The sequence below is a fragment of the Apostichopus japonicus genome, chromosome 10 (genome assembly GCF_037975245.1).
Source record: "Apostichopus japonicus isolate 1M-3 chromosome 10, ASM3797524v1, whole genome shotgun sequence".
NCBI lineage: Eukaryota > Metazoa > Echinodermata > Holothuroidea > Aspidochirotida > Stichopodidae > Apostichopus > Apostichopus japonicus.
Genome location: NC_092570.1, coordinates 1,397,748 through 1,419,759, shown reverse-complemented (window position 1 = coordinate 1,419,759; position 22,012 = coordinate 1,397,748). Strand labels below are relative to the sequence as shown.

The 22,012-nt window shown below is 38.5% G+C and overlaps 3 protein-coding genes across 3 annotated transcripts; 2 read left to right on the top strand and 1 right to left on the bottom strand.

The window, feature by feature from the left end:
• LOC139974920 (uncharacterized) lies at positions 1-8,282 on the top strand. Its single transcript, XM_071982471.1, has 6 exons — positions 1-281; positions 644-844; positions 2,729-3,504; positions 4,797-4,911; positions 5,444-5,570; positions 5,834-8,282. Exons 1-6 carry the CDS (start codon positions 249-251, stop codon positions 7,213-7,215), a joined length of 2,634 nt encoding a protein of 877 aa, XP_071838572.1. The 5' UTR covers positions 1-248; the 3' UTR covers positions 7,216-8,282.
• A 2,319-nt stretch (positions 8,283-10,601) lies between these two features.
• On the top strand, positions 10,602-15,827 carry LOC139974927 (uncharacterized). The gene is made up of 2 exons (XM_071982481.1): positions 10,602-10,763; positions 12,221-15,827. Exon 2 carries the CDS (start codon positions 12,240-12,242, stop codon positions 13,638-13,640), a length of 1,401 nt encoding a protein of 466 aa, XP_071838582.1. The 5' UTR covers positions 10,602-10,763; positions 12,221-12,239; the 3' UTR covers positions 13,641-15,827.
• Positions 15,828-17,682: 1,855 nt separating this feature from the next.
• LOC139974928 (uncharacterized) lies at positions 17,683-21,573 on the bottom strand. Its single transcript, XM_071982482.1, has one exon. It carries the CDS (start codon positions 19,406-19,408, stop codon positions 18,335-18,337), a length of 1,074 nt encoding a protein of 357 aa, XP_071838583.1. The 5' UTR covers positions 19,409-21,573; the 3' UTR covers positions 17,683-18,334.
• Between the last annotated feature and the right edge of the window lie 439 nt (positions 21,574-22,012).

The following is a 22,012-nucleotide window of genomic DNA, read 5'->3' as shown; positions in this document are numbered from 1 at the left end:
AACATATTTCTGCAACTTTTTATGGTCAGAATATCAAGACTGTAGTCATAAATATGCTCACAGATTTAGAAGTAGAAAAAGTTTACGGAAAGAAGTTTGTACTGCCTCCAACTGTTGTTGTATTGTCGCGTCTGGATGGTACAGGCATCACTCAAACGGTTTACAAAGGCTTAGGCTAGGTCTAATGTATGTAAATTAGGCTAGCCTGGTTCTATTGGCATTGCTAATAAGTAATTCCATTCGGCGCCATGGTCCCTGCCCCAACCCTCTCCAAAAACAAGGTAAGAAAATTGCCCTTTTTTAGAAGATAGGTTCTGTTATCCTTAACACCCCCACCCCCCTCGGAAAAGCTTTATTTTAAGCATCATTTATTTTATTTTCCTTCAATAATTATTTATTACAATAGCCCTGAATCTAACCTTTACAATGGGAATTAGAGAGAAACAGAGAGAAAGAAGTATTGGTTTCAGGTACCTGACGTCCTAGTGGCACTATGACATCACAGATACAGTAATAACCATGACTCATGAGTAGAGAAAGAGTGGATGCGTGAAAAAATTTCAAGTTCATTGCGTCATAATGAGTTACATTTGAAACTGTATGAGTATACTAACCAGAAAACATCTTAACATTCCATTTACAGCAAGCCTCAGTTTTTCACCTTTTGACCATGGCGTCACCAGATGGAAACAGACATGAGGAGTCCTCGATTGTGCCGCAGATCCAGGATACTTTCATGGGAAAAAGTTACCACAATCCTGCTAGATGGCAATTTAAAATTTTTGATCCATCTAAAATAAATGGCCAAAATGTTTCGGCAATGTTGAGTGCATACCTTTATAAGGTAAGTATAATTTAGATATAGTAAAGGCTTCATAATTGATGCACCTTCGTAATTGATGCACCTTCAAACTTTACTAATGATAAAGCAGGTAACCTAAACTTTTGGCAGTCAAGCAGAGTTACATATTTGATGAGTTTTAATCCTTTTCAAGTTTATGTTGATCAAATTGTGTTTTTATAAGCTTTCAACATCCTCCCCCCAGCATTTGGAATTCTTACTCCCTAAAATAACCAAAATTACCTCAATATAATACCACTGCTGTCTGAGACCTGACCTGTCTGAGCTTAGAGGCTCAGAGCATAGCAAACAGCATCCAAAGCCAATGGATGTACATATATTTAATACTACACTGAGTTAGCTTATCGACGAATCTGTCATTTTAGGGGTATGAAAAGAAATTGACAAGGCAGACATTTTGTGGTCAAATTCTGCCCAATTGTAGGTTGCGTAGGCACAGAACAAAAAACATTTTGAGATCATTACCTTTCTGAGGAACTACACATATTAAAATTAGAATACAGTTGAGTGATTTTGATCATTCATTGATAGAAATTGTTAATCAAATCCTTAAAGGCATTGAAGACTCGCCCCAAACTGCGTGCCGCTCTCTGCAAAAACTTAACTCTCTATTGCTTGCAAGTGAAATTTTTCTTGTCGCTACAAAATGCAGACAGTAATGAAACGTGAAACCTTGTTATCTTTTATCTGGACCTGAGATGTCCATCACTGCTATGTACACTGTGTTGTTGGTATTGACCGTAGCTGCATGTACTGACTGTACACTAGTGTCTATTTACTGATGATTGAAAGCTGTGTCTGTATTTTCTGGGATCGATGGTGGTGTTTAACACTTTTGTTACACCTCATTCAAAACTAGGTCAGATTACCAACATCAGTCGTTTCTTTGTGCATGATGTTTGTTTAAATATACTACATTGCATGCTCTGTGGGTTAATACATATAAGCTCAAGGTCATGATGTACTGCATTGATTTCCATTTCCATGGGAATGTATGACACTTTCAGAGAAGTGCATTGTCTTGTCTTCACCGGGGCTTTGCTATACTAACACAACTATAAGCACAAGAGAGAACAAATACACGTGTGGTCTGTTAGGAACTTAGGAGGTGTACTGATGTATTATATGCACAGTCAAAGTAACATAAAGTACTGGTGACATGGAGGTATTATGCAAATTAGAACTATGTTAATACACTACATGCATCACGGTGGGACATGAGGTTATTAGTGGGTGCAGTAATCAAATGCGATGTATGTGTTGTCATGGATACATGAAGATGTTGATAAGTTGAAATGGCTCTAGTGCTACATACAGGATACTTACACAGTGCAAAGGTTTTAAAGTAACAGAAACATCTTCTAAAGTAACTGTTGAAAAAAGTTAAGTATGATACACTCATTTCTAAAACACTCTTTTGTTTTATGGATGAACAGTAAATTGTCTTGTTGGTATTATCCAATATTCCTTACTTCCAGTTCATGATTACCAAGCAGAGTTTAGATGTAATTATCGACATGCCAAAATAACATGTAGCAATGTAGCCGGTTGCATATCATAACTAGTCCACTTTCCTCCTCCTCCACCTTCTCCTCCTCCTCCTCCACCTCCTCCCCCTCCTCCTCCACCACCTCCTCCTCCTCCTCCTCCTCCTCCTCCTCCTCCAAATCCTCCTCTCCCTCCACTTACAGTACCATCAGATTCAGTCAGGAAACCAGTTCAATGAACATTTAATATGAACGCTATGTAGTATTTCCCAGTACTAACCGGTGTAGTTTAACACACAGATTCTGAGATTATAGTTTATCTATAAAAATGTATACTCTTTTAATAAAATGTATCTTTTGTGTTTTCCATTGTTAAAAGGGTCAAAGTTCAGATGATACTGTGGAATCGGGACTTCCTAGAGATGAGAGTATGGAAATGCAGCCTCCGAGTGATAATGGTAACCCAGAGGCTGGAGAACCAGCAGTGACTCCATCTTCTCTGAAGCGGAAGGTAGTAGAAGATCTCAACGATGACCAAATCAGCCAATTACAAAGTCCTCCACGAGATAAAGTTCAGGTTCTGTGGATAGGCCATGCTTCTCTACTGATACAAATGGAAGGAAAGAATATCCTAACAGACCCGGTGTTCAGCGATACAGTCGGTATGACTAATGTCTTAGGGTATCGGCGATACCGGAAGCCGGCTCTCGACGCCGAAGCTTTGACCAAACTCAAAATTGACATTGACATTGTGTTAATAAGTCACAATCATTACGACCATTTGGACAAAGCAAGTGTGAAGAAACTGGCAGCTCTCAAGTCAGCATCAGCCATACAGTGGTTTGTCCCAATGGGTCTCAAGAAGAAATTTGTGGAATGGGGTTGTAAAGAGGATGTTGTCAAGGAATGCACGTGGTGGGGGCAATCGACGGCGTGTGGCATGATGTTATACTTCACCCCAGCCAAGCACTGGAGTGCGAGAGGTCCTCATGATTGGTACACCTCCCTCTGGGGATCGTGGATCGTAAAGAGCGAGAGGTTCACCGTCTTCTTTGCGGGTGACACAGGGTACCAAGAGGAGATCTTTACCGATATCTGTGAGAGGTTTGGAAGAGTAGATGTGGCGTTACTTCCAATCGGAGCATATGAACCAAGGTGATGGTTTATTAAACACTACCTTTATACAGCCAACGATATAACTACCATTACACAGCCACACATTCCGTGTACTTCCCTAGCAACGGTTCCTTAGAAAAGACCCAAGTGAAACGGTCAAACCTTAGGTGTTTAATACATGATCATTCTTTCCTTGGTTGATGTTACTCTTCATCAAACCATGAGGGTAATGACTTCACATTCTGTAAACACTGGCTGGGTGTTTACAACAGGAATTATCTCACTGTATGTAGTGTAACTTGTACATCATGAATGAGCTCACATCAGTATTTTCTTCACACATTCGATTGCCCCAGACTAGGGTATGTAATGATCACCTTGGGTAATGTGTAATGATCTCCTGATGATGTAGTGATGTGATGATGTAATTATATAATGATGTGTGTAATGATCTATTGATGATACAGCGATGTAATGATGTAATGATGTGTGTAATGATCTCCTGATGATGTAGTGATGTATGTAATAATTTCCCTGAGTGACTCAGCTGCTTTCAGTTTTAATCTGCTTGAGTGAATAAGATTTCTTTGAGATTCACAAATGGGGAAGTAAACAAAATGCATTCTGTATGTGAGGGCTAACCTCTTAATTACTTTGTATGATCCCATAAAAAGCTGGGCTATCATGATTAAAGTTTATCATTAGCCACATCCCAGGTCCTATTAAAATGACTGAAACCACCAAAAGTTTCAGATACAAAAGGATGTGGGCCTCCTACAATATCTTTTTGATTTGTTAACTTTCTGCCTGAATAAGTTTATATGACGTAATATGGTATAGTAGTTAAAATATAGCCATCTAGTATTGCAAGATAGTACAACTATCCTTCAATTTTATTGACCAGACTTTAACAGATTCTGTACACTCAGTGGTGTTCGGTAGCCAGGACAAGTTGATTGTGGCTGTTTTGTAATGTTCTAGAAGTCTATTAAACTTGCATCATCATGTTAAAATGCCTAGTTTTCTCACCTTACTGAAGGATTTTATGGACCGGTTGTGGCAATCAGTGAGTTTCAGGTTGGAAAGATATCAATTTCTGGTTAGGGTTAGTCAATACAAGAAGGCGGGTTAGATTTTCTTCGTTCTTTAGTTTTATTTGCCATCTTGCTTTAATTGGTTTGACAAATTTTATCAGAAATTGTGACCAAATAGCAACGTTTCTTTGAAATAACCGTTCTTTGCTTTTTGTTGGTTTTAGAATCCCCCCTCACCCTTTTTTTCTTTCTTGGAAAGACTTTTTGTGACTTTTTCATGCATTCTTTGTGTCACAGGCAAATGATGAAATGCCAACACATAAACCCTGAGGAAGCCGTGAAAATTCACCAACACCTCCAAGCAAGGAAGTCGATCGGGATTCACTGGCGCACTTTTAAGCTTAGCACTGAGGTAAGGAATGCAGGTTTAACCTCTCATAGGTAACCTATACTAGTTTTGTTTTTCTTTCCCTTGTTTGTCAGTTTCTTTGTTAGCTTATGAAATTGGATCAATAGACCCCGGGAGTTATTACAAACCCCTTATCATACCATTACCACCTCAACAATATGTTTATTGACTCTGTACAAAAAGGGAAATAAATCACGGTGAGTAGGATTATGAAGGAATACAGGGAATATTGAGTCACAGCTAACCCCCCCCCCCCCGCCTCTCCCCTTTCCACATATTATTGTTTGTCACCCAGGCTACTAGCAAATGTCCCTCCTCTTTGCTACAACATTTTCTACTGCAGTGTACATGTTGGTCATTAAGCCGCTGAGAATAGATCTTGCTAGGACCGAAACGTCTGACCTTCTATTAATTTGCTTTATCTATAAACAAACAGAAAATCCAAAATAGAGGAAAAATTTTTATCTCCTTGGAGGTTAAGCATTTAAATTATGAATTCTGCTCTTCAAGTTCTTCGGACGTCTTTGTTTTCCAGGGAGTGGATCAACCAATCACAGACTTGAAAAAAGCAATGAAAGAACACCGCCTCGATAAAAACGATTTTGTAACCTTGGAGGAAGATTTGATGACGACTATCGATTACGCTGAGAAGGAAGAGAAAGGTAAAAATTGAATTATTCTTAAAAAAGGATGACTCTCAGCTGAATTTTTAATTGTAATGTATTTTGATAGCCGATAAGGACCACCCGTCCCGTAGAATACAGATTGTGTATATTCTACGGTGTAAATGGCAAGTGCATCTTTGAATGCATCCTTGAGTGTTAATCACATTAATGTGCTTAATCGTGCCAAATGCCCTCTGTGCTTTATAAAACTTTAAAAAATAAATATCTGAAGTGACTTACCTTTTTTATTACCTCTACAGATAGCAAAGAAAAGTTCAGAAAATGTGTTTGTGGCAACGCCAACAGATACAAAAGATATGTAAACGGTGGCGAGCTGTTGGGGGTTTTGTGCGAGAAATGTGGCAAGGAATGGTTACTTGAGCGATACGTAGAAGATGTTTCAAAGGTTGATGGAAATAGCCTTCTGTTTGAAGAGAATATATTCTACTTCCACAATGCCCAGTTTGACCACCCACCCAGAGAAAGAAATACAGAACAGTTCACATTAGAAACGTTAAAAGAAGGGGATCACCTAGTTCTTTCTGACTGTGAGGAAACTCTGTCGGGTCACCATGAGGCCATCGTTGAAACCATTCACTCTGAGTCCACCCTGTCGGTCGTTTCGTTCCGCCGAACTGGTCCAAGTGAAGTTACGATTAGCCGTGCTAAGCTCGACGTTTCTGAGCTAAAGAATGCAAAGGTTGTGACGTACGCCAGTTGTGATCCCACAGAATTGGTGAAAGCTAGAGCGTTTGCTTGGTGCGACGGTTGTCCGCAGGTAGCAAACTTATTTGAATTTCAGTGCCTTGCCAGATACTGTAAGTGCGGTTCCGATGAATATTTCCGAAACTGGTGGTTAGTCGGCGTGCCGTTTACAAACACCCTTAGCCGATTGGTAAATCATGAATCGTGGACTGTCTGTAAAAGCCCAAATACAGAAAGCTCTGTCAGCGAATTACGTGAAGTGAAAGCAGTGGGTGCCCTAGTAGAAATAAACAAGACCAGCATTATTCTTGATCTAAGCAATGGGAGGAACGGTTTTGATCTATCCAAAAATCGTGTTGACGACGATTTCTGTGAAAAGCTTCTGGTCAGTCTTAAAGAAAACGGAGAATTTGATGTGTCGAAAACAGAAAACAACAGCCTGAGGGAATACGTAATAAAGATCTTTAAAGATTCGGAGGTTCAAGTTACTTTCTCTGTTCAGTGTTTCAAAGACGGCCACAAATTTCATGTTGCCATGGGGAAGTTCAACAATACGTCAGCTGGATCGTCGTTCGGTAGCTTGATTCAGAAGTTTGTCAAGCGGGAAGACAAAACGGTGAAGCTGAAAGAACTCCAGAGCGGAGATCACGTGGTGTTAACCGGATCCCTTTTACATCCAAGATGTCATGCCATAGTCATATCCGTTGATTCAGATGCAAAGCAGTTGAGGTTAATCCGCAGTACATACGAGAAGGGTGTGGTCGAAGAGTGGATAAAAGCACCGCCCCAGGTTTTACTTGTGGGAGCCGACATAGCCATCGACCCGGATTTCTTGATACAGACCGCAAGATCAAAAATTGGCGGGAAAAATGACTACAATATAGTGACAAATAATTGTAAACATTTTGTTCAATGGTGCAAAGAGCAGAACCAGTGAAATAATTTCTGATGTTTGTCTGGAGAGTAGGGGAGTTATTTCGACCCTAGTAGTTTCAGCTGTAAGGCTTAAAGCACCTCTTACATCAAGTCATGTAATAGTAATTACATACAAGTGGATACCCATCCGACTATTGGGATTTACGTAGCAACTTTGCCAATTGAATTTGTAATATTGTTTTTTTTGGGGGGGGCAGGGGTTTGGCCCGAACCTTCAAGTTTGATGTTTAGGCCTAATTTTATTGTTCTTTGTTTCATTTGGGTTGACTTCAGTTCAGTCTCCATTATCAATAGAGTCATAGACTGTATCATTAGATTGTAGCAAATGCACACATTATGCAGCCAGTTTTTTTAAATTGCTAAAACTGTCATTGATTTGGTTTAATATTTAAATGAAATATGAAACTTTATATATTTGCATATAAGCGAACTTTTTAGGTAAATACTCTGATCTCTTTTTTCTTGAGAAATTAATTTTCTTGGCAGCTAGGTTAGAGAGCCCAAAACCTCTTCTACATGCCCTGCATTGGTTACCTATCAGTGAAAGAATCCATTTTAAATTACGTCTTTATGTGTATAAATGTATGAATCATGCTGCCCCGGCTTATCTCTCTAACAAGCTTCAGCGGAAAACCGCACCATTATCTGGTCCTGTTACCAGGTCTGCAATGGATGAGACCCTGCTTCTTATATCATCTTCTAAGAAACAGGTGGGTGAGGGCGCCTTTTCCAGTGCAGAACCTGTGTTGTGGAACTCTCTTCCTTATACGTAATTCTAAATCTGTTGCACTGTTGAAAAAACAACTTAAGACTTACCTGTTTAATAAATTGTACATTTTGTTGGTATTATTTTTCTTGAAAATTTTAGCGCATTGATCATATGGAGTTTGCGCTCTATAAAAGTATGTATGTATGTATGTATGTAAAAAAAAAAAAATTAATGCAATCTTCGTTGTGCTTAGGGTTAAGACCTAAGTCACAGTTGAATTTAAGAGTGTAGCTAATTTGCATGTCTCAATCCTACTGTATATAATTTTGTGATTGTGATTAATAAAAGGTAAATTTTCATTTGTGTAGCCATTATTTCATCAATGCTCAGTTTATAAACTCAAAGCTCAGTTGATGGGTGTAAAGTGTAGTTAATACAGGGAATTGCCATACTATGCAAGTTTTGTATGGATCAGTACAGCTTCCATCAAATGGGTTTTAACATGTGGTACGTACCCATCATAGTATCATACGCTTTGTTCTTCGTTAGTCCATTAAATACTGTACTGATACTGAAGTATCTTGTTCGCAGTTGTACTCTAGGTTTCATACTCAATCTTACTCAGAGGAAGCAGAACTTGTGTACTCATACTGGTTCTGAGTGGTACTAGTACTCTGGACATTGAACTCATACGGGTAGCATTCTCGACATACTCCGATCTTTAACCAGAGGAAACAGAACTTGTGTACTCATACTGGTTCTGAGTGGTACTAGAACTCTGGACATTGCACTCATACGGGTAGCATTCTTGACATACTCCGATCTTTAACCAGAGGAATGTGGTGAGGTATTGTCCCTTTTTGCGGATATGTCACCGTATCGAAGACGAAGAGGAAACAGAACTTGTGTACTCATACTGGTTCTGAGTGGTACTCGTACTGTGGACATTGTACTCATACGGGTAGCATTCTCGACATACTCCGATCTTTAACCAGAGGAATGTGGTGAGGTATTGTCCCTTTTTGCGGATGTGTCACCGTATCGAAGAGGAAACAGAACTTGTGTACTCATACTGGTTCTGAGTGGTACTCGCACTCTGGACATTGCACTCATACGGGTAGCATTCTCGACATACTCTGATCTTTAACCAGAGGAAACAGAACTTGTGTACTCATACTGGTTCTGAGTGGTACTAGTACTCTGGACATTGCACTCATACGGGTAGCATTCTCGACATACTCCGATCTTTAACCAGAGGAATGTGGTGAGGTATTGTCCCTTATTGCGGATGTGGCACCGTATCGAAGACGAAGAGGAAACAGAACTTGTGTACTCATACTGAGTGGTACTCGGTTCTGAGTGGTACTCGTACTGTGGACATTGTACTCATACGGGTAGCATTCTCGACATACTCCGATCTTTACCCAGAGGAAACAGAACTTGTCTAGGCCTACTCATACTGGTTCGAACCACTCAGATCTGAGTGGTACTCTCACTCTGGGCATTGCACCGCCCCCCCCCCCCTCCAATCTTGGTACTAACTGACGATAGTTGGACAAATTTGAGTGCGACAGTCGGAATTTCCAACTGGGTTTGACCATGTTCGCTGGCTTCAAGTAAATTCAGAATATACATCTCTATGGTATACGCTGAATGCTAATCTACGGAAGCTTAAAAGTGCCATCAACATAACAAAAACTTTGTCCATGAAAAAGCACTGTATTTTTGGGTAATTCACTATGTCGTCGAATATAATTTGTTGAAAAAAAAATGTCCCCGTTTGTTACATTAACATAGCTTTTGTAGTCAGTAGTCTATGTAGCCTTTAAGCAGATAACTATACTCAGTTGCTTACTTGCTTAACCAGAGTGATCAATAAGTTTGTGAAGTGAGGGCCAGTGTTACAAATGTATCGAAAAAAGTTCGGAACAAAAATGCAGTCGCGAAAGATGTGGAATTTCAGCCACTACCCCCCCCCCCCCCAATCATCAGGCCTTAGCTACGTCCCTGAGTGATACTCATGCTAGGGCAATGCTCTTGTACGGGAACTTCTTTGGAATGTGACTCCCTCTAATTAAGTACTCAAACTACGAATATGGTCGAATGTGATAATATGCAACTACAGCAATATTAGTTGAACTTATTTCCTTTCTTCAGCCAGCAGTTCAGAGCCTAAATTGTACAATTTACAACTAATTTTGATTTTGTTTATGATTGGTTCATGGTATGTAAACTTCATCTGCTGTTCGATTGTTTGTATGCAAACACTCAAATAGGCAATTCTGGAATTGCAAATTGCGGTTAACATTGGGAAGATGTACCACTTAGTGAGATCCCGTCGTTCGCGTAACTTTACGAGGAATGTGGTAACTATGAGATCGCGACACTAGTTTTAGTATAGACATTCAATGAGTACTCCGTGTTTGGTGTTTTGTGGGGGGAGGGGGTCTCGTAATTGACATATGCGGTCCAGATTTATGTATTCCAACGAGGTAAATGAATCATTTAACTCGTTGATGTATTCGCCGCTATGTCAGAAACGACTAAAGCTCTCACTCAAATCCTCACCGCCTGCCCGCCCTTTCCTCCTCCCCTAACCTCCGTTCATACGCCTATAGTTATATTCTCACTGCAGGTACCAGCAATGCACTGTAGAAAATGATGTCACCAGTCCTGAAATGGAAAGTACCTATTGTGCAATCATACATTGTTGTGCGAAATCAAAACTGCAATTGAGTGTTTGGTTTCCCAGGTCAATGTATATAATACGACAGGGAAGTCACTTCCAAGACAATATAAAACACAAAACCCTTGACTATTGGATCACTGCTTTCAGCTTCGTAAGTTTTCCTCAAAGATTGAAGTTCCATGCATGCTTGTTAAAATAGATTAGGTCAATGTTCTCAATCTAAACATGTATGTCTTGCATGTGATAAATGTATGTGAATTAGCCTAGTAGTAAATGCACGTTACTGCAGGCCTAAGCCCTTATGGCCATAAAGACCAAACCTTTTTAGCAGTAATCCTGGTTCATGTATTAAATAGTCACGTACGCAGTAAGCAGATCTCATCGATGTAGCTGCTACAGCATGCCAAAACTAGTAAACCAGTAAATACAGTGACCTCATTGAGTTAGTTCCTGTTGACAATTCTGAGAGTCAGATAGCTAGGCCTAGATAGTTTTGTCAGATAACGCTATCTATATACAATTGCTCAATGTTATGAGTAATCCTGCTATTAGATGAAGTGTTAGAACGTCCAGGACTAACAACATTCATATTTTGAATTTTGTGAGATATATTAGCAGACTGACTTTTAGAGTAATGTTTGTTGCCTCTCATATTTGTAAAATACCAAAATATGATCATCCATTGTAAAGCATTAACTCATACTTAACTGGCTTCATCAGGGATATTATTTTACTGTATTTTTACATACTGTATACTATATTATACATTAACATAAATCTATTTTTTTTAATTTTTTTTTTTTTATCAACTTTATTCGTAACCAGGGATCCTGTCACTGGTGAACCAGTGTTCTCCCCAGGATCCCTACACATATATGTATGTATGTATGTATGTATGTATAGTGATCTTCCCGTAAGCAGGAACTCGCGAAAGAAGCCATGGAGGCTTATAGACTCGCAAGCTGACTGTAGCCAATCTCTCGGCACACATCCATTTAACGTCCATGTCGGGAAGTTGTTATTGAACAACACCCTTGCCAGACGACACACATTGCTGTCGGCGGGGAATCGAACCGGGGATCTCATCACTGGGAGACGCCGGCGTTAACCACTAGGCTATACACTCCGCCATATAAAACATACAAAATATAACAAACAGAACACATAAATAAATATAGAATATAAATATAAAAATAAAAATAAAAATCTAATGAACATCCCTCTCAGCCCCTGTGAATAGCTTGGAACAACAAAATTCAGATAAATTACTTTCATAACTTCAGCCCATAATGGCCCATAATGCAAGCAGCTGTTAAGGAACCCCAAAACTTAAAGGTATTTATATCAAGAGATGATTTTTAGCAAGAGTGATCTTTGAGGCATAAAGAAGGAAGGAGGGATGTGGGGAAGGGTATGGTGCATTGTGTGTATGAAGTACTGTAATACCAGTTAGGCACTGCATGCCTTTATTCTGTAGATAATATTAATATCAACAAGGCATTCCTAGGCACCTAAGAGTATTACAATGCTGTCAAATTTTACTTTCTTAACTTGAATGTTCATTAATTCATTTTTCCCATCTTTTTTTTTAATATATTTTTTTTTTAGGAAACACTGCATTTTTAGCATGGAACTCCTAGAAATACAAAGAGGATGTCTGTGTGGTAACCGAGACTCTAAACAGTTTTGGATTTATGGTGATAGCAAAGAAGAAGTGTGTGGAGCTTTTTGTGAGACTTGCGGCAAAGAATGGCTGGATGAAAAGTTCTTCGAGACTCTGATGACGGAGGAGATTTTCATTACGATAGAAACAAAGAGATTCTATTTTCGTCAGTATAAGAAAGCGTCACCAACAACAAGGATCGTATGCCAGTCACGAAGGGTACAACAAGGGGACCATCTCAGATGGGTAGAGGTACAAGGTAAAGAGAAACTCACTTTTGATGCAATTGTGGAATCTGTTGATGATGACAGAAAACTTGCCTCTGTGATATCGCTGCAAAAATTGGCGTTCTGTGAGATCACGATTGGACGCATGCTCATTGACTTATCCATGGTTACGAATCTACAAATTGTGGATTATGGTTCTCTTTGCGATCCTGCTGCTTTGGTTGTAGCTAGAGCTTTGGCATCTTGCCAGGTAGAAACAAAAGTGTACAACATATTAACTTGCAAAAGTAAAGTGCTCGCCGGTTACTGTAAATGCGGTCCTGGACACGGATGGAGAGCCATGTGGTTAGTGGGAACTGAAGTCAGCGAGGTCCTCAAGACATTATTGGGTTCATCCTGGGTCACTGGTCGAGAAGAGGATTGTATCCGAGTGGTCGAGCAAGGTTACGCCAAGACCAAGATCAAGAGTGGGATTTTATTTGCCATGGACGGCTCGGCGGTCGCTTTCGAATTGGAAGACGCCATCGCAGAACGACAGGGGTGTACAGACCGTGGGAGCTATTTGGATGCTTTCATTAAGAGGTTCATTGATATATTGGTGGAGAAAGGTTTCAAGATCAGTGGAGCAGTAGCCAGTGGTACACCAGGGGGAGGGATAGGATGTTTTGAAGTTCCGACTTTGGAAGTGAAAATGAGCTTTTTTATGGGGAGCGTCATAAAAGGAGAGGTCATAAGGGCACCCCAGAAAGCAGTGGGGTCTCAACTGGGTCGTGTGTTTGGACAGGTGATTCACATGTCAGTCAAAAGAGGTGATGAGGAGGTGCAACTGAGTGAGATCAATGAGGGGGATCAGGTGGTCCTGCCTGGTCACCTCAGTCACCCCAGATGTCATGCTATAGTTGTTACAGTGAATACAAAGACCAACAAGTTGAAATTAATTCGTAACATGTACAGCAGGGGTGTGGTGGAGGAATGGGTTGAAGTGTCCCCTCCCATCCTCCGCGTGTCCTACGGTGGTGCCCCAATGTTACCGCCGGAAGAGGTACTTCAGAGAGCTAGGTCCAAATTGGGTGAGAACCGTTACAATATTCTCACCTATAATTGTAAGCATTTTGCTTCTTGGTGCAAACGCAGATAAGTTCTAATAAGTTTTAATGTAATGAAGTTGTATTAAGTTCAGCAGTGATTACAAATGTAGACATAACAAATTATTGTGACTCTGGTTGACAAAAAAACTCTTTGAAAGGTCTAAAACAGCAATCAAGTGCTTTTGTGTTTTTACTCTGAAATATAATTTCTGACATTTGTAAAGTTGTGATGGGGAGATATATGGCTACAATGTGTGCTCAGATATACGGCAGTACAAACTCCTATGAACAGGAAATATGTACTCCAATTTAATATGGGCACGTATTTTTAGGGGGGTAGAGGGGGGAGGGGGCCTTCAGTAGAGTACATGGGATTTGAAGGGTCTCTTGACTTTTGTTTAACTCAACTCCTTAAATCCTACAGTTGTGCCTATGGCATGTCATCCATAAAGCATGATCAGCTATTGTTGGTCACAGGATGAAGAGAGGGAGATTGGAGGGGTCAACAGTAGAGGGGGGGGGGAGGGGAACCGATTTATAACCATCAAAATGTTTTTTAATCATGCTGATTGCTTCTCTATTATAAAGTCAGTTTATAATGAGTTTAAACTTTCTAATGAGTTGCATACATGCATAAAACAACAATGCAAAATTCCAGATGAATTAAATAATGGCATTGGATGTTTCCTCTCATGAGATACTTGATCCAAAAGCTGCTCTCCTGCAATATACTTGAAACTGTTTTATTTCCATTATATGAATATATTATAGCCTTGTATGTATATTTAACTTAGTTCAATTTCTTAGTTGCATGTGCACAGTAGTGCAAGACTTTATATTTGCAGTGGAGGTATATGAGATTGGAGTAAATGGTAAGGAGTGGTTTGTCCATGCTGCCTCATTACCTGACATGTTATAACTTGTTAACAGAGCCTTTGAATGAGATGTGTTAGTATACAACCAGAATACAATTAGGTGGTGTTGTATAACAGGTGATAGCAGGATGGATATATACAAACAAGACTGCTTAAAGTTTGGACTTCAATTTTAACTTAACTAATGATTTTAACATCTGGATGTAAGAGTTGAGAAAGTCATTCCATTTTAATGGAGACACAAACCCAATCTTCATAATTGCTCCATACAGTAGGACAGAGAGATAACTGTCCTAGCTGAACAACTGCTATAAAACGGCTCATCATAACGTTATTCCATTTGAGAGATATATATATCACAGATTTAATGTTCCTGATCAATGTTCTTAATCATGTCTAAATATGGCCTTTTCGAGCCACATGTGTCAGTTTTCAATTATTTTTTTTAAATTTTATGATCTGTAATTTATATTGGGCTATACAAAATGTTGAATCGTAACATGACGTAATGATCGCATTACAGTTTTATGGTCAACAATGTTAACATTCTACCTTGAAAATACGAAAAGAAAAGCAAAATATAAAGTAAAAATGAGTTCATGTCCTATTGGCACTGTGAAGTCACAGATTTACAAAATGACAACTCTCAGTCACGACATTTAAACTCTAAAGAATATCTCCCAAACGAAAACGATTTTTTCTTTGCTTTTTTTTGGGGGGGGGGGGGGGAGGGCTTGTTCTTCCCATAGATATCTGTCATATAAACGAAAGATTATGGTTGGGTTTGAGTCCTCTTTTAGGTCCAAGTCTTGTTGAGTCGTGTGACTTGAAAAAAGTCAGTAGAAACTCATTTGTAAGTTTACCTTGATTTTTGATGTAAAGATTGTTTTTCATTTTGTTCCAGAATATTCAACATACTAATAGTTGCATTGTTGATTGTTCCTGCATTGTAACTCTTGTCAGCCCCCCCCCCACCCCCCTCCCACCATAACCATCATTTCCCACCTCTTGTTTATACATAATGGAATTGTCAACAGCTTTAGCGTTTGGCCTCTCTGTTACAAAATACGAAATTTTTTTTCTTTTCTTTTTTTTCAAATTTTGTCTACCAAAGTTTTCCTCTTCCAGCATTTGTTACCATATTCATGTGTACTATGATACTCCAAAAAAAATTCATTATTGCATTTTAAGTCCATTATCCCGTTACAATTAGAAAACTTTGCATTGAACATTGTTTTAACCAAAGTCCTTTTCCAGCATTCGTTACCATATTCATGTGTTGTATGTTTTGCGTTAAAAATGAGGCTACCAGTAAACAGTGTGTGATTCTTGCAGCACTGCTACAATATACGAGAAAAATGACTATGGTGCCAAAGTTCATATTTATTTTATGTCTTATCCGTCTGTATACATATAATATGCTTCATCCGCAATAGATTTCAAAGTACATAATAAAAGATTTGGAGAAGCATCAAATCTAAGAATTAAGTTATAAGAAATAAACCTATATAACAATAAAGATTACGACGTTGTTGTCAGGCTAAAGTTATTACGATATTACACGTTTTAGTACTAAATTGTTCGGTATAACTTTATAGCTTTGATGGAATATTTGCCAGCTTATGGATTATGAACATGTAGCCGACTTTTTCATTTCACATTGAAATTAACGCAAGGGCGTAGGAACCGGGGGGCTGGGGGCGCCAGCCCCCCCCCCAGTGAAAAATATGGAGGGGCGGAAGTATCATTCCGCCCCCCCCCCCCGCTTCGCAAGTCAGAAAACCCCTTTTTCATTTCCAAATGAGAAAAAAAAACTCATTTGGAGCACCAAATTGCATCTAAAGCCAGGTGAAAATGCAAAATTCTTTACAAAATGGATTGGGTGTTGAAGTGTGCTATATTGCACCAAATTGCATCTGAGGCCACCTGGAAATGCCAAAAAAATCCCCCTCCCCTTAGACCCCTCCCCCAGGCCGGCCATCAGTCTTCTCCCCCCCCCCCCCACTCAAAAGTACCTTCCTACACGCCACTGAATATTTACTCTGAATTTTACACGGTCACATTGCAGGGATTGGTAACTTACGTGTTGCTGCGATTATTTGATTGTTTAATTTGAACTTACGGATGGAGGGGAGTGATGTGTCACTGACAGCTTTCATAACATGTTTCAATTTAAAGGCATTGAAGACTCGCCCCGAACCGCGTGTCGCGCTCTCAAAAATAGTTAACTTTCCGATGCTTGCAAGTGAAGTTTTCTGCTTGTCGCTACAAAATGCTGACAGTATAATGAAACGTGATACCTTGTTATCTTTAGCTGGACCTGAGATGTCCATCGCTGTATCGTTTGTACACTGCGCTGTGGGTATTGACCGCAGCTGTATGTACTGACTGTACACTAGTGTTTAATTACCGACGGTAGCAAGCTGTGTGTGTATTTTCTGGGATCAATGGTGGTGTCTAACACTTCTGTTACATCTCAATCGAAACTATAGGTCAGATTACCGGCATGAGACGTTTCTTTTTGCGCGAGTCTTCACACCCTTTAAGAACAATTTGTAAAGTTGATAATCTTGGCATCATTTTAATCTTATCAGTTTCCTGAGTTTGGAAGGTCAGTTGTCGGGTTAACAACCTCACCACCATAACAGTTATGTTGTAAACAGCTACACGGATGTGCAGTAAATATTTCATTTGCCAGAAAAATTAATAATTCGTTCGAAAAAACTAATAATTGGTAGCAACGAATTTTAGGAAAGTATAGAGCCTAGCTCTAGAAAAACAGGCAAGCCAACATATTTTTCTTGAAGAAAATCAGCATCCAAATATATATCTCGAAAAATAAGAGACAAGCCGAAATATATGTTTGCATCTTTCTGATACAATTTTCTGTCCACTCGATACATGAATCAAGTTACAAACGTTCTTTGCATATATCTTGCCAACTTAAATTTATAGTTATATGGCCCTTTTCGGGAGGCTTTTAATTTCTTTATGTTTGCTTCAATAAACAAATGTACAAGCTGTCGCCAACACCCTGATTCAATGTTTAATGTCCAAATATCTATAGATGGGTATTTAACGTTAATTTTATTTTTAAAGGGTAGGGGTAGCAAACACAAACCGACATATGTAAAAGAGGCTGGGGTGAAAGGGAGGGGGAGGGCGAAGAAATTCAAAAAGGCATGAACTGACAAATGATAAAACATCAAAGAAACCGTACGGTTTTCTGGCACTTTTTGTCTTTGGTTTAATAGATGTTACTTCTATAAACTGTTAACATGATGTAGTCACTTTTTTTTTAAATCCCCTCCACCACTGGATAAAGCATCTAATAGAATAGTAAGGTAGCTGCCATTAACTCATAACAGATCGTTTACATCATTTAAAATATTCATTGTTATTGCCAAATATGACTCGCCACTTATATATATATATATATATATATATATATAAATATATATATATAAAAATATATATATATATATTTATACAGATGAGATCTTTACGAAAACAAGATATTGCATTTTTAAAAGCATTATATAAAGAAGTCTAGAAAATGGGTGCATGAAATGTATACTTTTTTAAATATTCTTCGCCTTGAAGCAAACATTTAAATCTAAATAAAAATTCGTTTACATTAGGAATTTCTTCTTGAAGTTTCTTCTTAAAAATATAATATTTTAGGTTAAAAATTGGACATTTGAGGGGTACATTACACACAATTTGTATTCGAAATAAATATCCTGCTTTGAAAAGTAAATTGTTCACCAAGCACAGATAGTTCGACATCTAAAGTAAATGACTTCCTATATATATATATATATATATATATATTCGTATATGTATACATATGTAGACAGAGAGTGTGGTTAGACAACATGACTAAGTTCTATGTCTCCATGTTCTAGATTTTGGTCTCTTCCTGTGCAACAATTCAACACGGTACTTTTCAGAGCACTTCGATAACGAGAACCAAAAATGTTGTAAATAACTGGATTAATACCAGAATTTAGCAATGAAGGGAAAAATATTAGGAGTAAGTAATCTTCCCAAGATAAACCACCGTCATCGCGTTTTACTGTGATGGCGAGAAATATAGCGATATCCTGACATAGCACTAAAAATATGAACACAGCAGAATTTACCAATACCATTATGGTCAGATTCCGCTGTAGTTCATGATTACGTTTACGGATATTATCCCAGTCACTGATGTTTTGATTCTCATTAAATACTTTGATGATTTTAGTGTAGAGTATTACAACAATTAATAAGGTAATTAAATCTGAGGAGATGAAAATATAACTGGATGGTGGTATTTCGCATATTTTCCCCAAGCTTCTTACCCCGCCAAGTAATTCCATAGAGGAAAATAGGAAAACAACAAAAAGAACACCAAAAGCAACAAAAATTCCAATCGCAGTCAAACAACATCGCCGCTTTAGATTTGTAACTGAACCTATGTGTTCCAATGGTTTACAAATAGCCTTATAACGTTCATACGCAATTAATATAACAAGGCATAGACTTATATATTGCAAAGAACTCCAACATAGTGACAGCAGTACAGCAGACCGTGACGTCACAATTGGATCACTAAGTTTGAAAATGAGTTGTATAATCGAACATACGAGAATGAGAAATGATGTAATCAAATCAACAACTGACAATGCTACTAGGTAAATGCTCATGGCAGATTTTCGTAACATTGGATGTCTCTTAACTGTAATCAAAAACAATACATTTGTTGTTATTGCCAAAAGATTTAAAATCAATGAAATAAAGAATGGCCATAGGCCTATCGTTAGAGTAAATTCATCTGAACTACACCAAAAACTGTATCTGTCATACTCATAATCGTATATTGCGTCGTTAAAGGACTCACAACTACAGTTAGATAGGTATACTGTATCAAAAGGATGTGATGAGGTGAAAGAATCCATTTCAGTTCATGTTCAAGTCAATTCTTCCAGTTCTTACTATAAAAATCTGATTTGTATATTTGAACTTTTTAAGTCATTTGAATGTGGTAAACCACGTTGTGACAATGATTGTTACGTAATTATCGCTATTTTTTCTTCTTTGTCAATTTTCTTGTTTTGGTTCCACTGAATACCAATAAATAATCCTTAATACCAATGATGCTATGTGACATAAATCCTTGACAAGATAACAGGATCAAAAGCTGAGGATATCAAAGATATTATTTAGAAAAAAAGAGTAATATCCCTGTCTAGCAGTAGACGGTTAATATGAACTTATAATTGAAATAGTATTATTAAATGATGAAGTCCTAATTGTACTATGTACCATAAATTACGCACATTAATTCGAATATGCACCTTTATTTACTTAAAGCTTGAAGACAAATGAAGTTCATCGAAGATCGCATTTCAGTCAACAGTTGTTCCCGTGAAATGAAGCATTGAGTAAAGGCTATGCACATCCTTCATAAAATGTCTTGTCTGCCAAAGCGACATACTCACTCGGAAGATAATGCTGCAGATGTCGAATTTGGAAACATGCTCAACATGATTGTCACATTTATTCATGTATCCTCGTAAATGAGAATGGATTATGGTTCTGATTTGCAGTAGACTTCCATCAAGCAAATATGAAGTAGGCCATGTAGCTGAGTGCAAAACCATAGGGTAAGGCTGTACGCGACAGGGGAGTATTTTTTTTTTCACTAATCGGCGAAGTGTTTCCATTAAATAAAATTGATCATGACATTGTCCTACTCTTGCCGCGTTTCTTGAAATGTCTAAGTCCTATCTGCAAATGTCTTTCGCTATACTATGAGGTATAGCCTGTTAACTGGAAGAGAGAATCGTCACAACGCACACTTCTCATCACATTGGTGATCAAACAAGCATATCACGTATATCAGTTAGCGTTCATAATGAAGAACATTAGAGACAGTCATGAAATGCATGAATCGTTTACATGGTCCAAAACAAGACTGTGGTTATGTGAATTAACGAAATGTACTCGCATGTAACGTTAAACGTAATCAGCACGATATATTGCCTGATGTGTCCGAATATACAGTATAGACAAACTCGAATTACTCCCTGTGTCCATATGATAAATCCGTTCGTAGAAGAGAAACAAATTTGTGCAACTTCCTCATACCCAAGAAACACTTGCCGGATGAAAGCTGTTGATGAAACCTTTAATATATGCATATGTGAGGGAAGGTGGTGCAATCCATATTCATAAACTCTCCCTATAACAAATTTTCTTGACCTTTGACCCGGCAATTTGCCTGTATCTACGCGTGTTGCACAGTGGACTCTATTATTTATCTGAAATATCACTCACTCAAGCAGTGGTCCCTATTGTTTTGATATGCAGCACCCCATTCAGTTACAGCTATCGTTATTTATCATTGGTTTCGATGATAATCGTAACCTAAGCATATGTGAGGGAAGGTATTGCAAGCCATATTCATAATATCTCCCTATAACAAATTTTCTTGACCTTTGACAAGACAATTTGCCTGCATCTAAGCGCGTTGCACGGTGAACTCTATTGTTTATCTGAAATATCACTCACTCAAACAGTGGTCCCTATTGTTTTGATATAATGCACCGCCTTCAGTTACAGCTATTGTTATTTATTTTTGGTTTCGATGATAATCGTAACCTAAGCAGTCCCTAAGTCGGGTGGGTGTGTGTAGAATCATGTTGCTTGTGAGGTTAAATCTCATTTGGGGTCACCAGATGTCAAACTCTGAAAATCCTTTTACATGATATCTATATGGGGGAAATTGTGGTTCGGACCATTTCTATTGTAACAGCTAGTTCTGGTTACTAACAAGCAGACGTTTACTGCATTGAAGTTCATCGAAACCTCAATGCATTTTGCATTCTAGTTGGTTTCGATGATAATCGTAGCCTATGCAGTCACGCAGGCGGATTTGTGTGTGCGGGAGTGTGTGTGTGTGTTGGGATAGGTTAGGGATTTCAGACCTTTGACCTCCATCAATTTCGATAGGGTGCTTGTGCTCAATAATAAGGGTGATTTACTTACCAAGTATTATCTTCAATCGAGATGTTTTCAGTTATCATGTTTACAATGTTTTCAGACTTTTGACCTCTGCAATTTCCAAATGACCATAAACATTCACCAAGGTTCGCGTACCTAAGGAAAAAAAGTTCACCCAAGCTTTACTTCTTGAGTTAAAGTGTTAACAAAATTTTCAGGCTCTGACCTGCAGGATCTGTCCTCTTATGACCTTTAACCTTCACCAGTTTCTGGTTCGCGTACTCAATAAGGGGGAACCATATCCATGTATGTAACAACTTCATCTAATACTTACTTTTTGAGTAATCGGAAGGTTTCAATAAGTTCCAGGCTTAATTTCTGTTGACCTCAAGGTTCCGTGTAATCAATAAGGTGCATCCACGTACCAAGTATAAAATTCAGCCACATCATATTATTATGTGAAGTTTTGCCAGCGATTTCTACATATAGCAACCGTTCATTAAGCGTTTTACACATGTTTTAGGTTAATTATTAAAAGCAGCTTGGTGCACTTATTT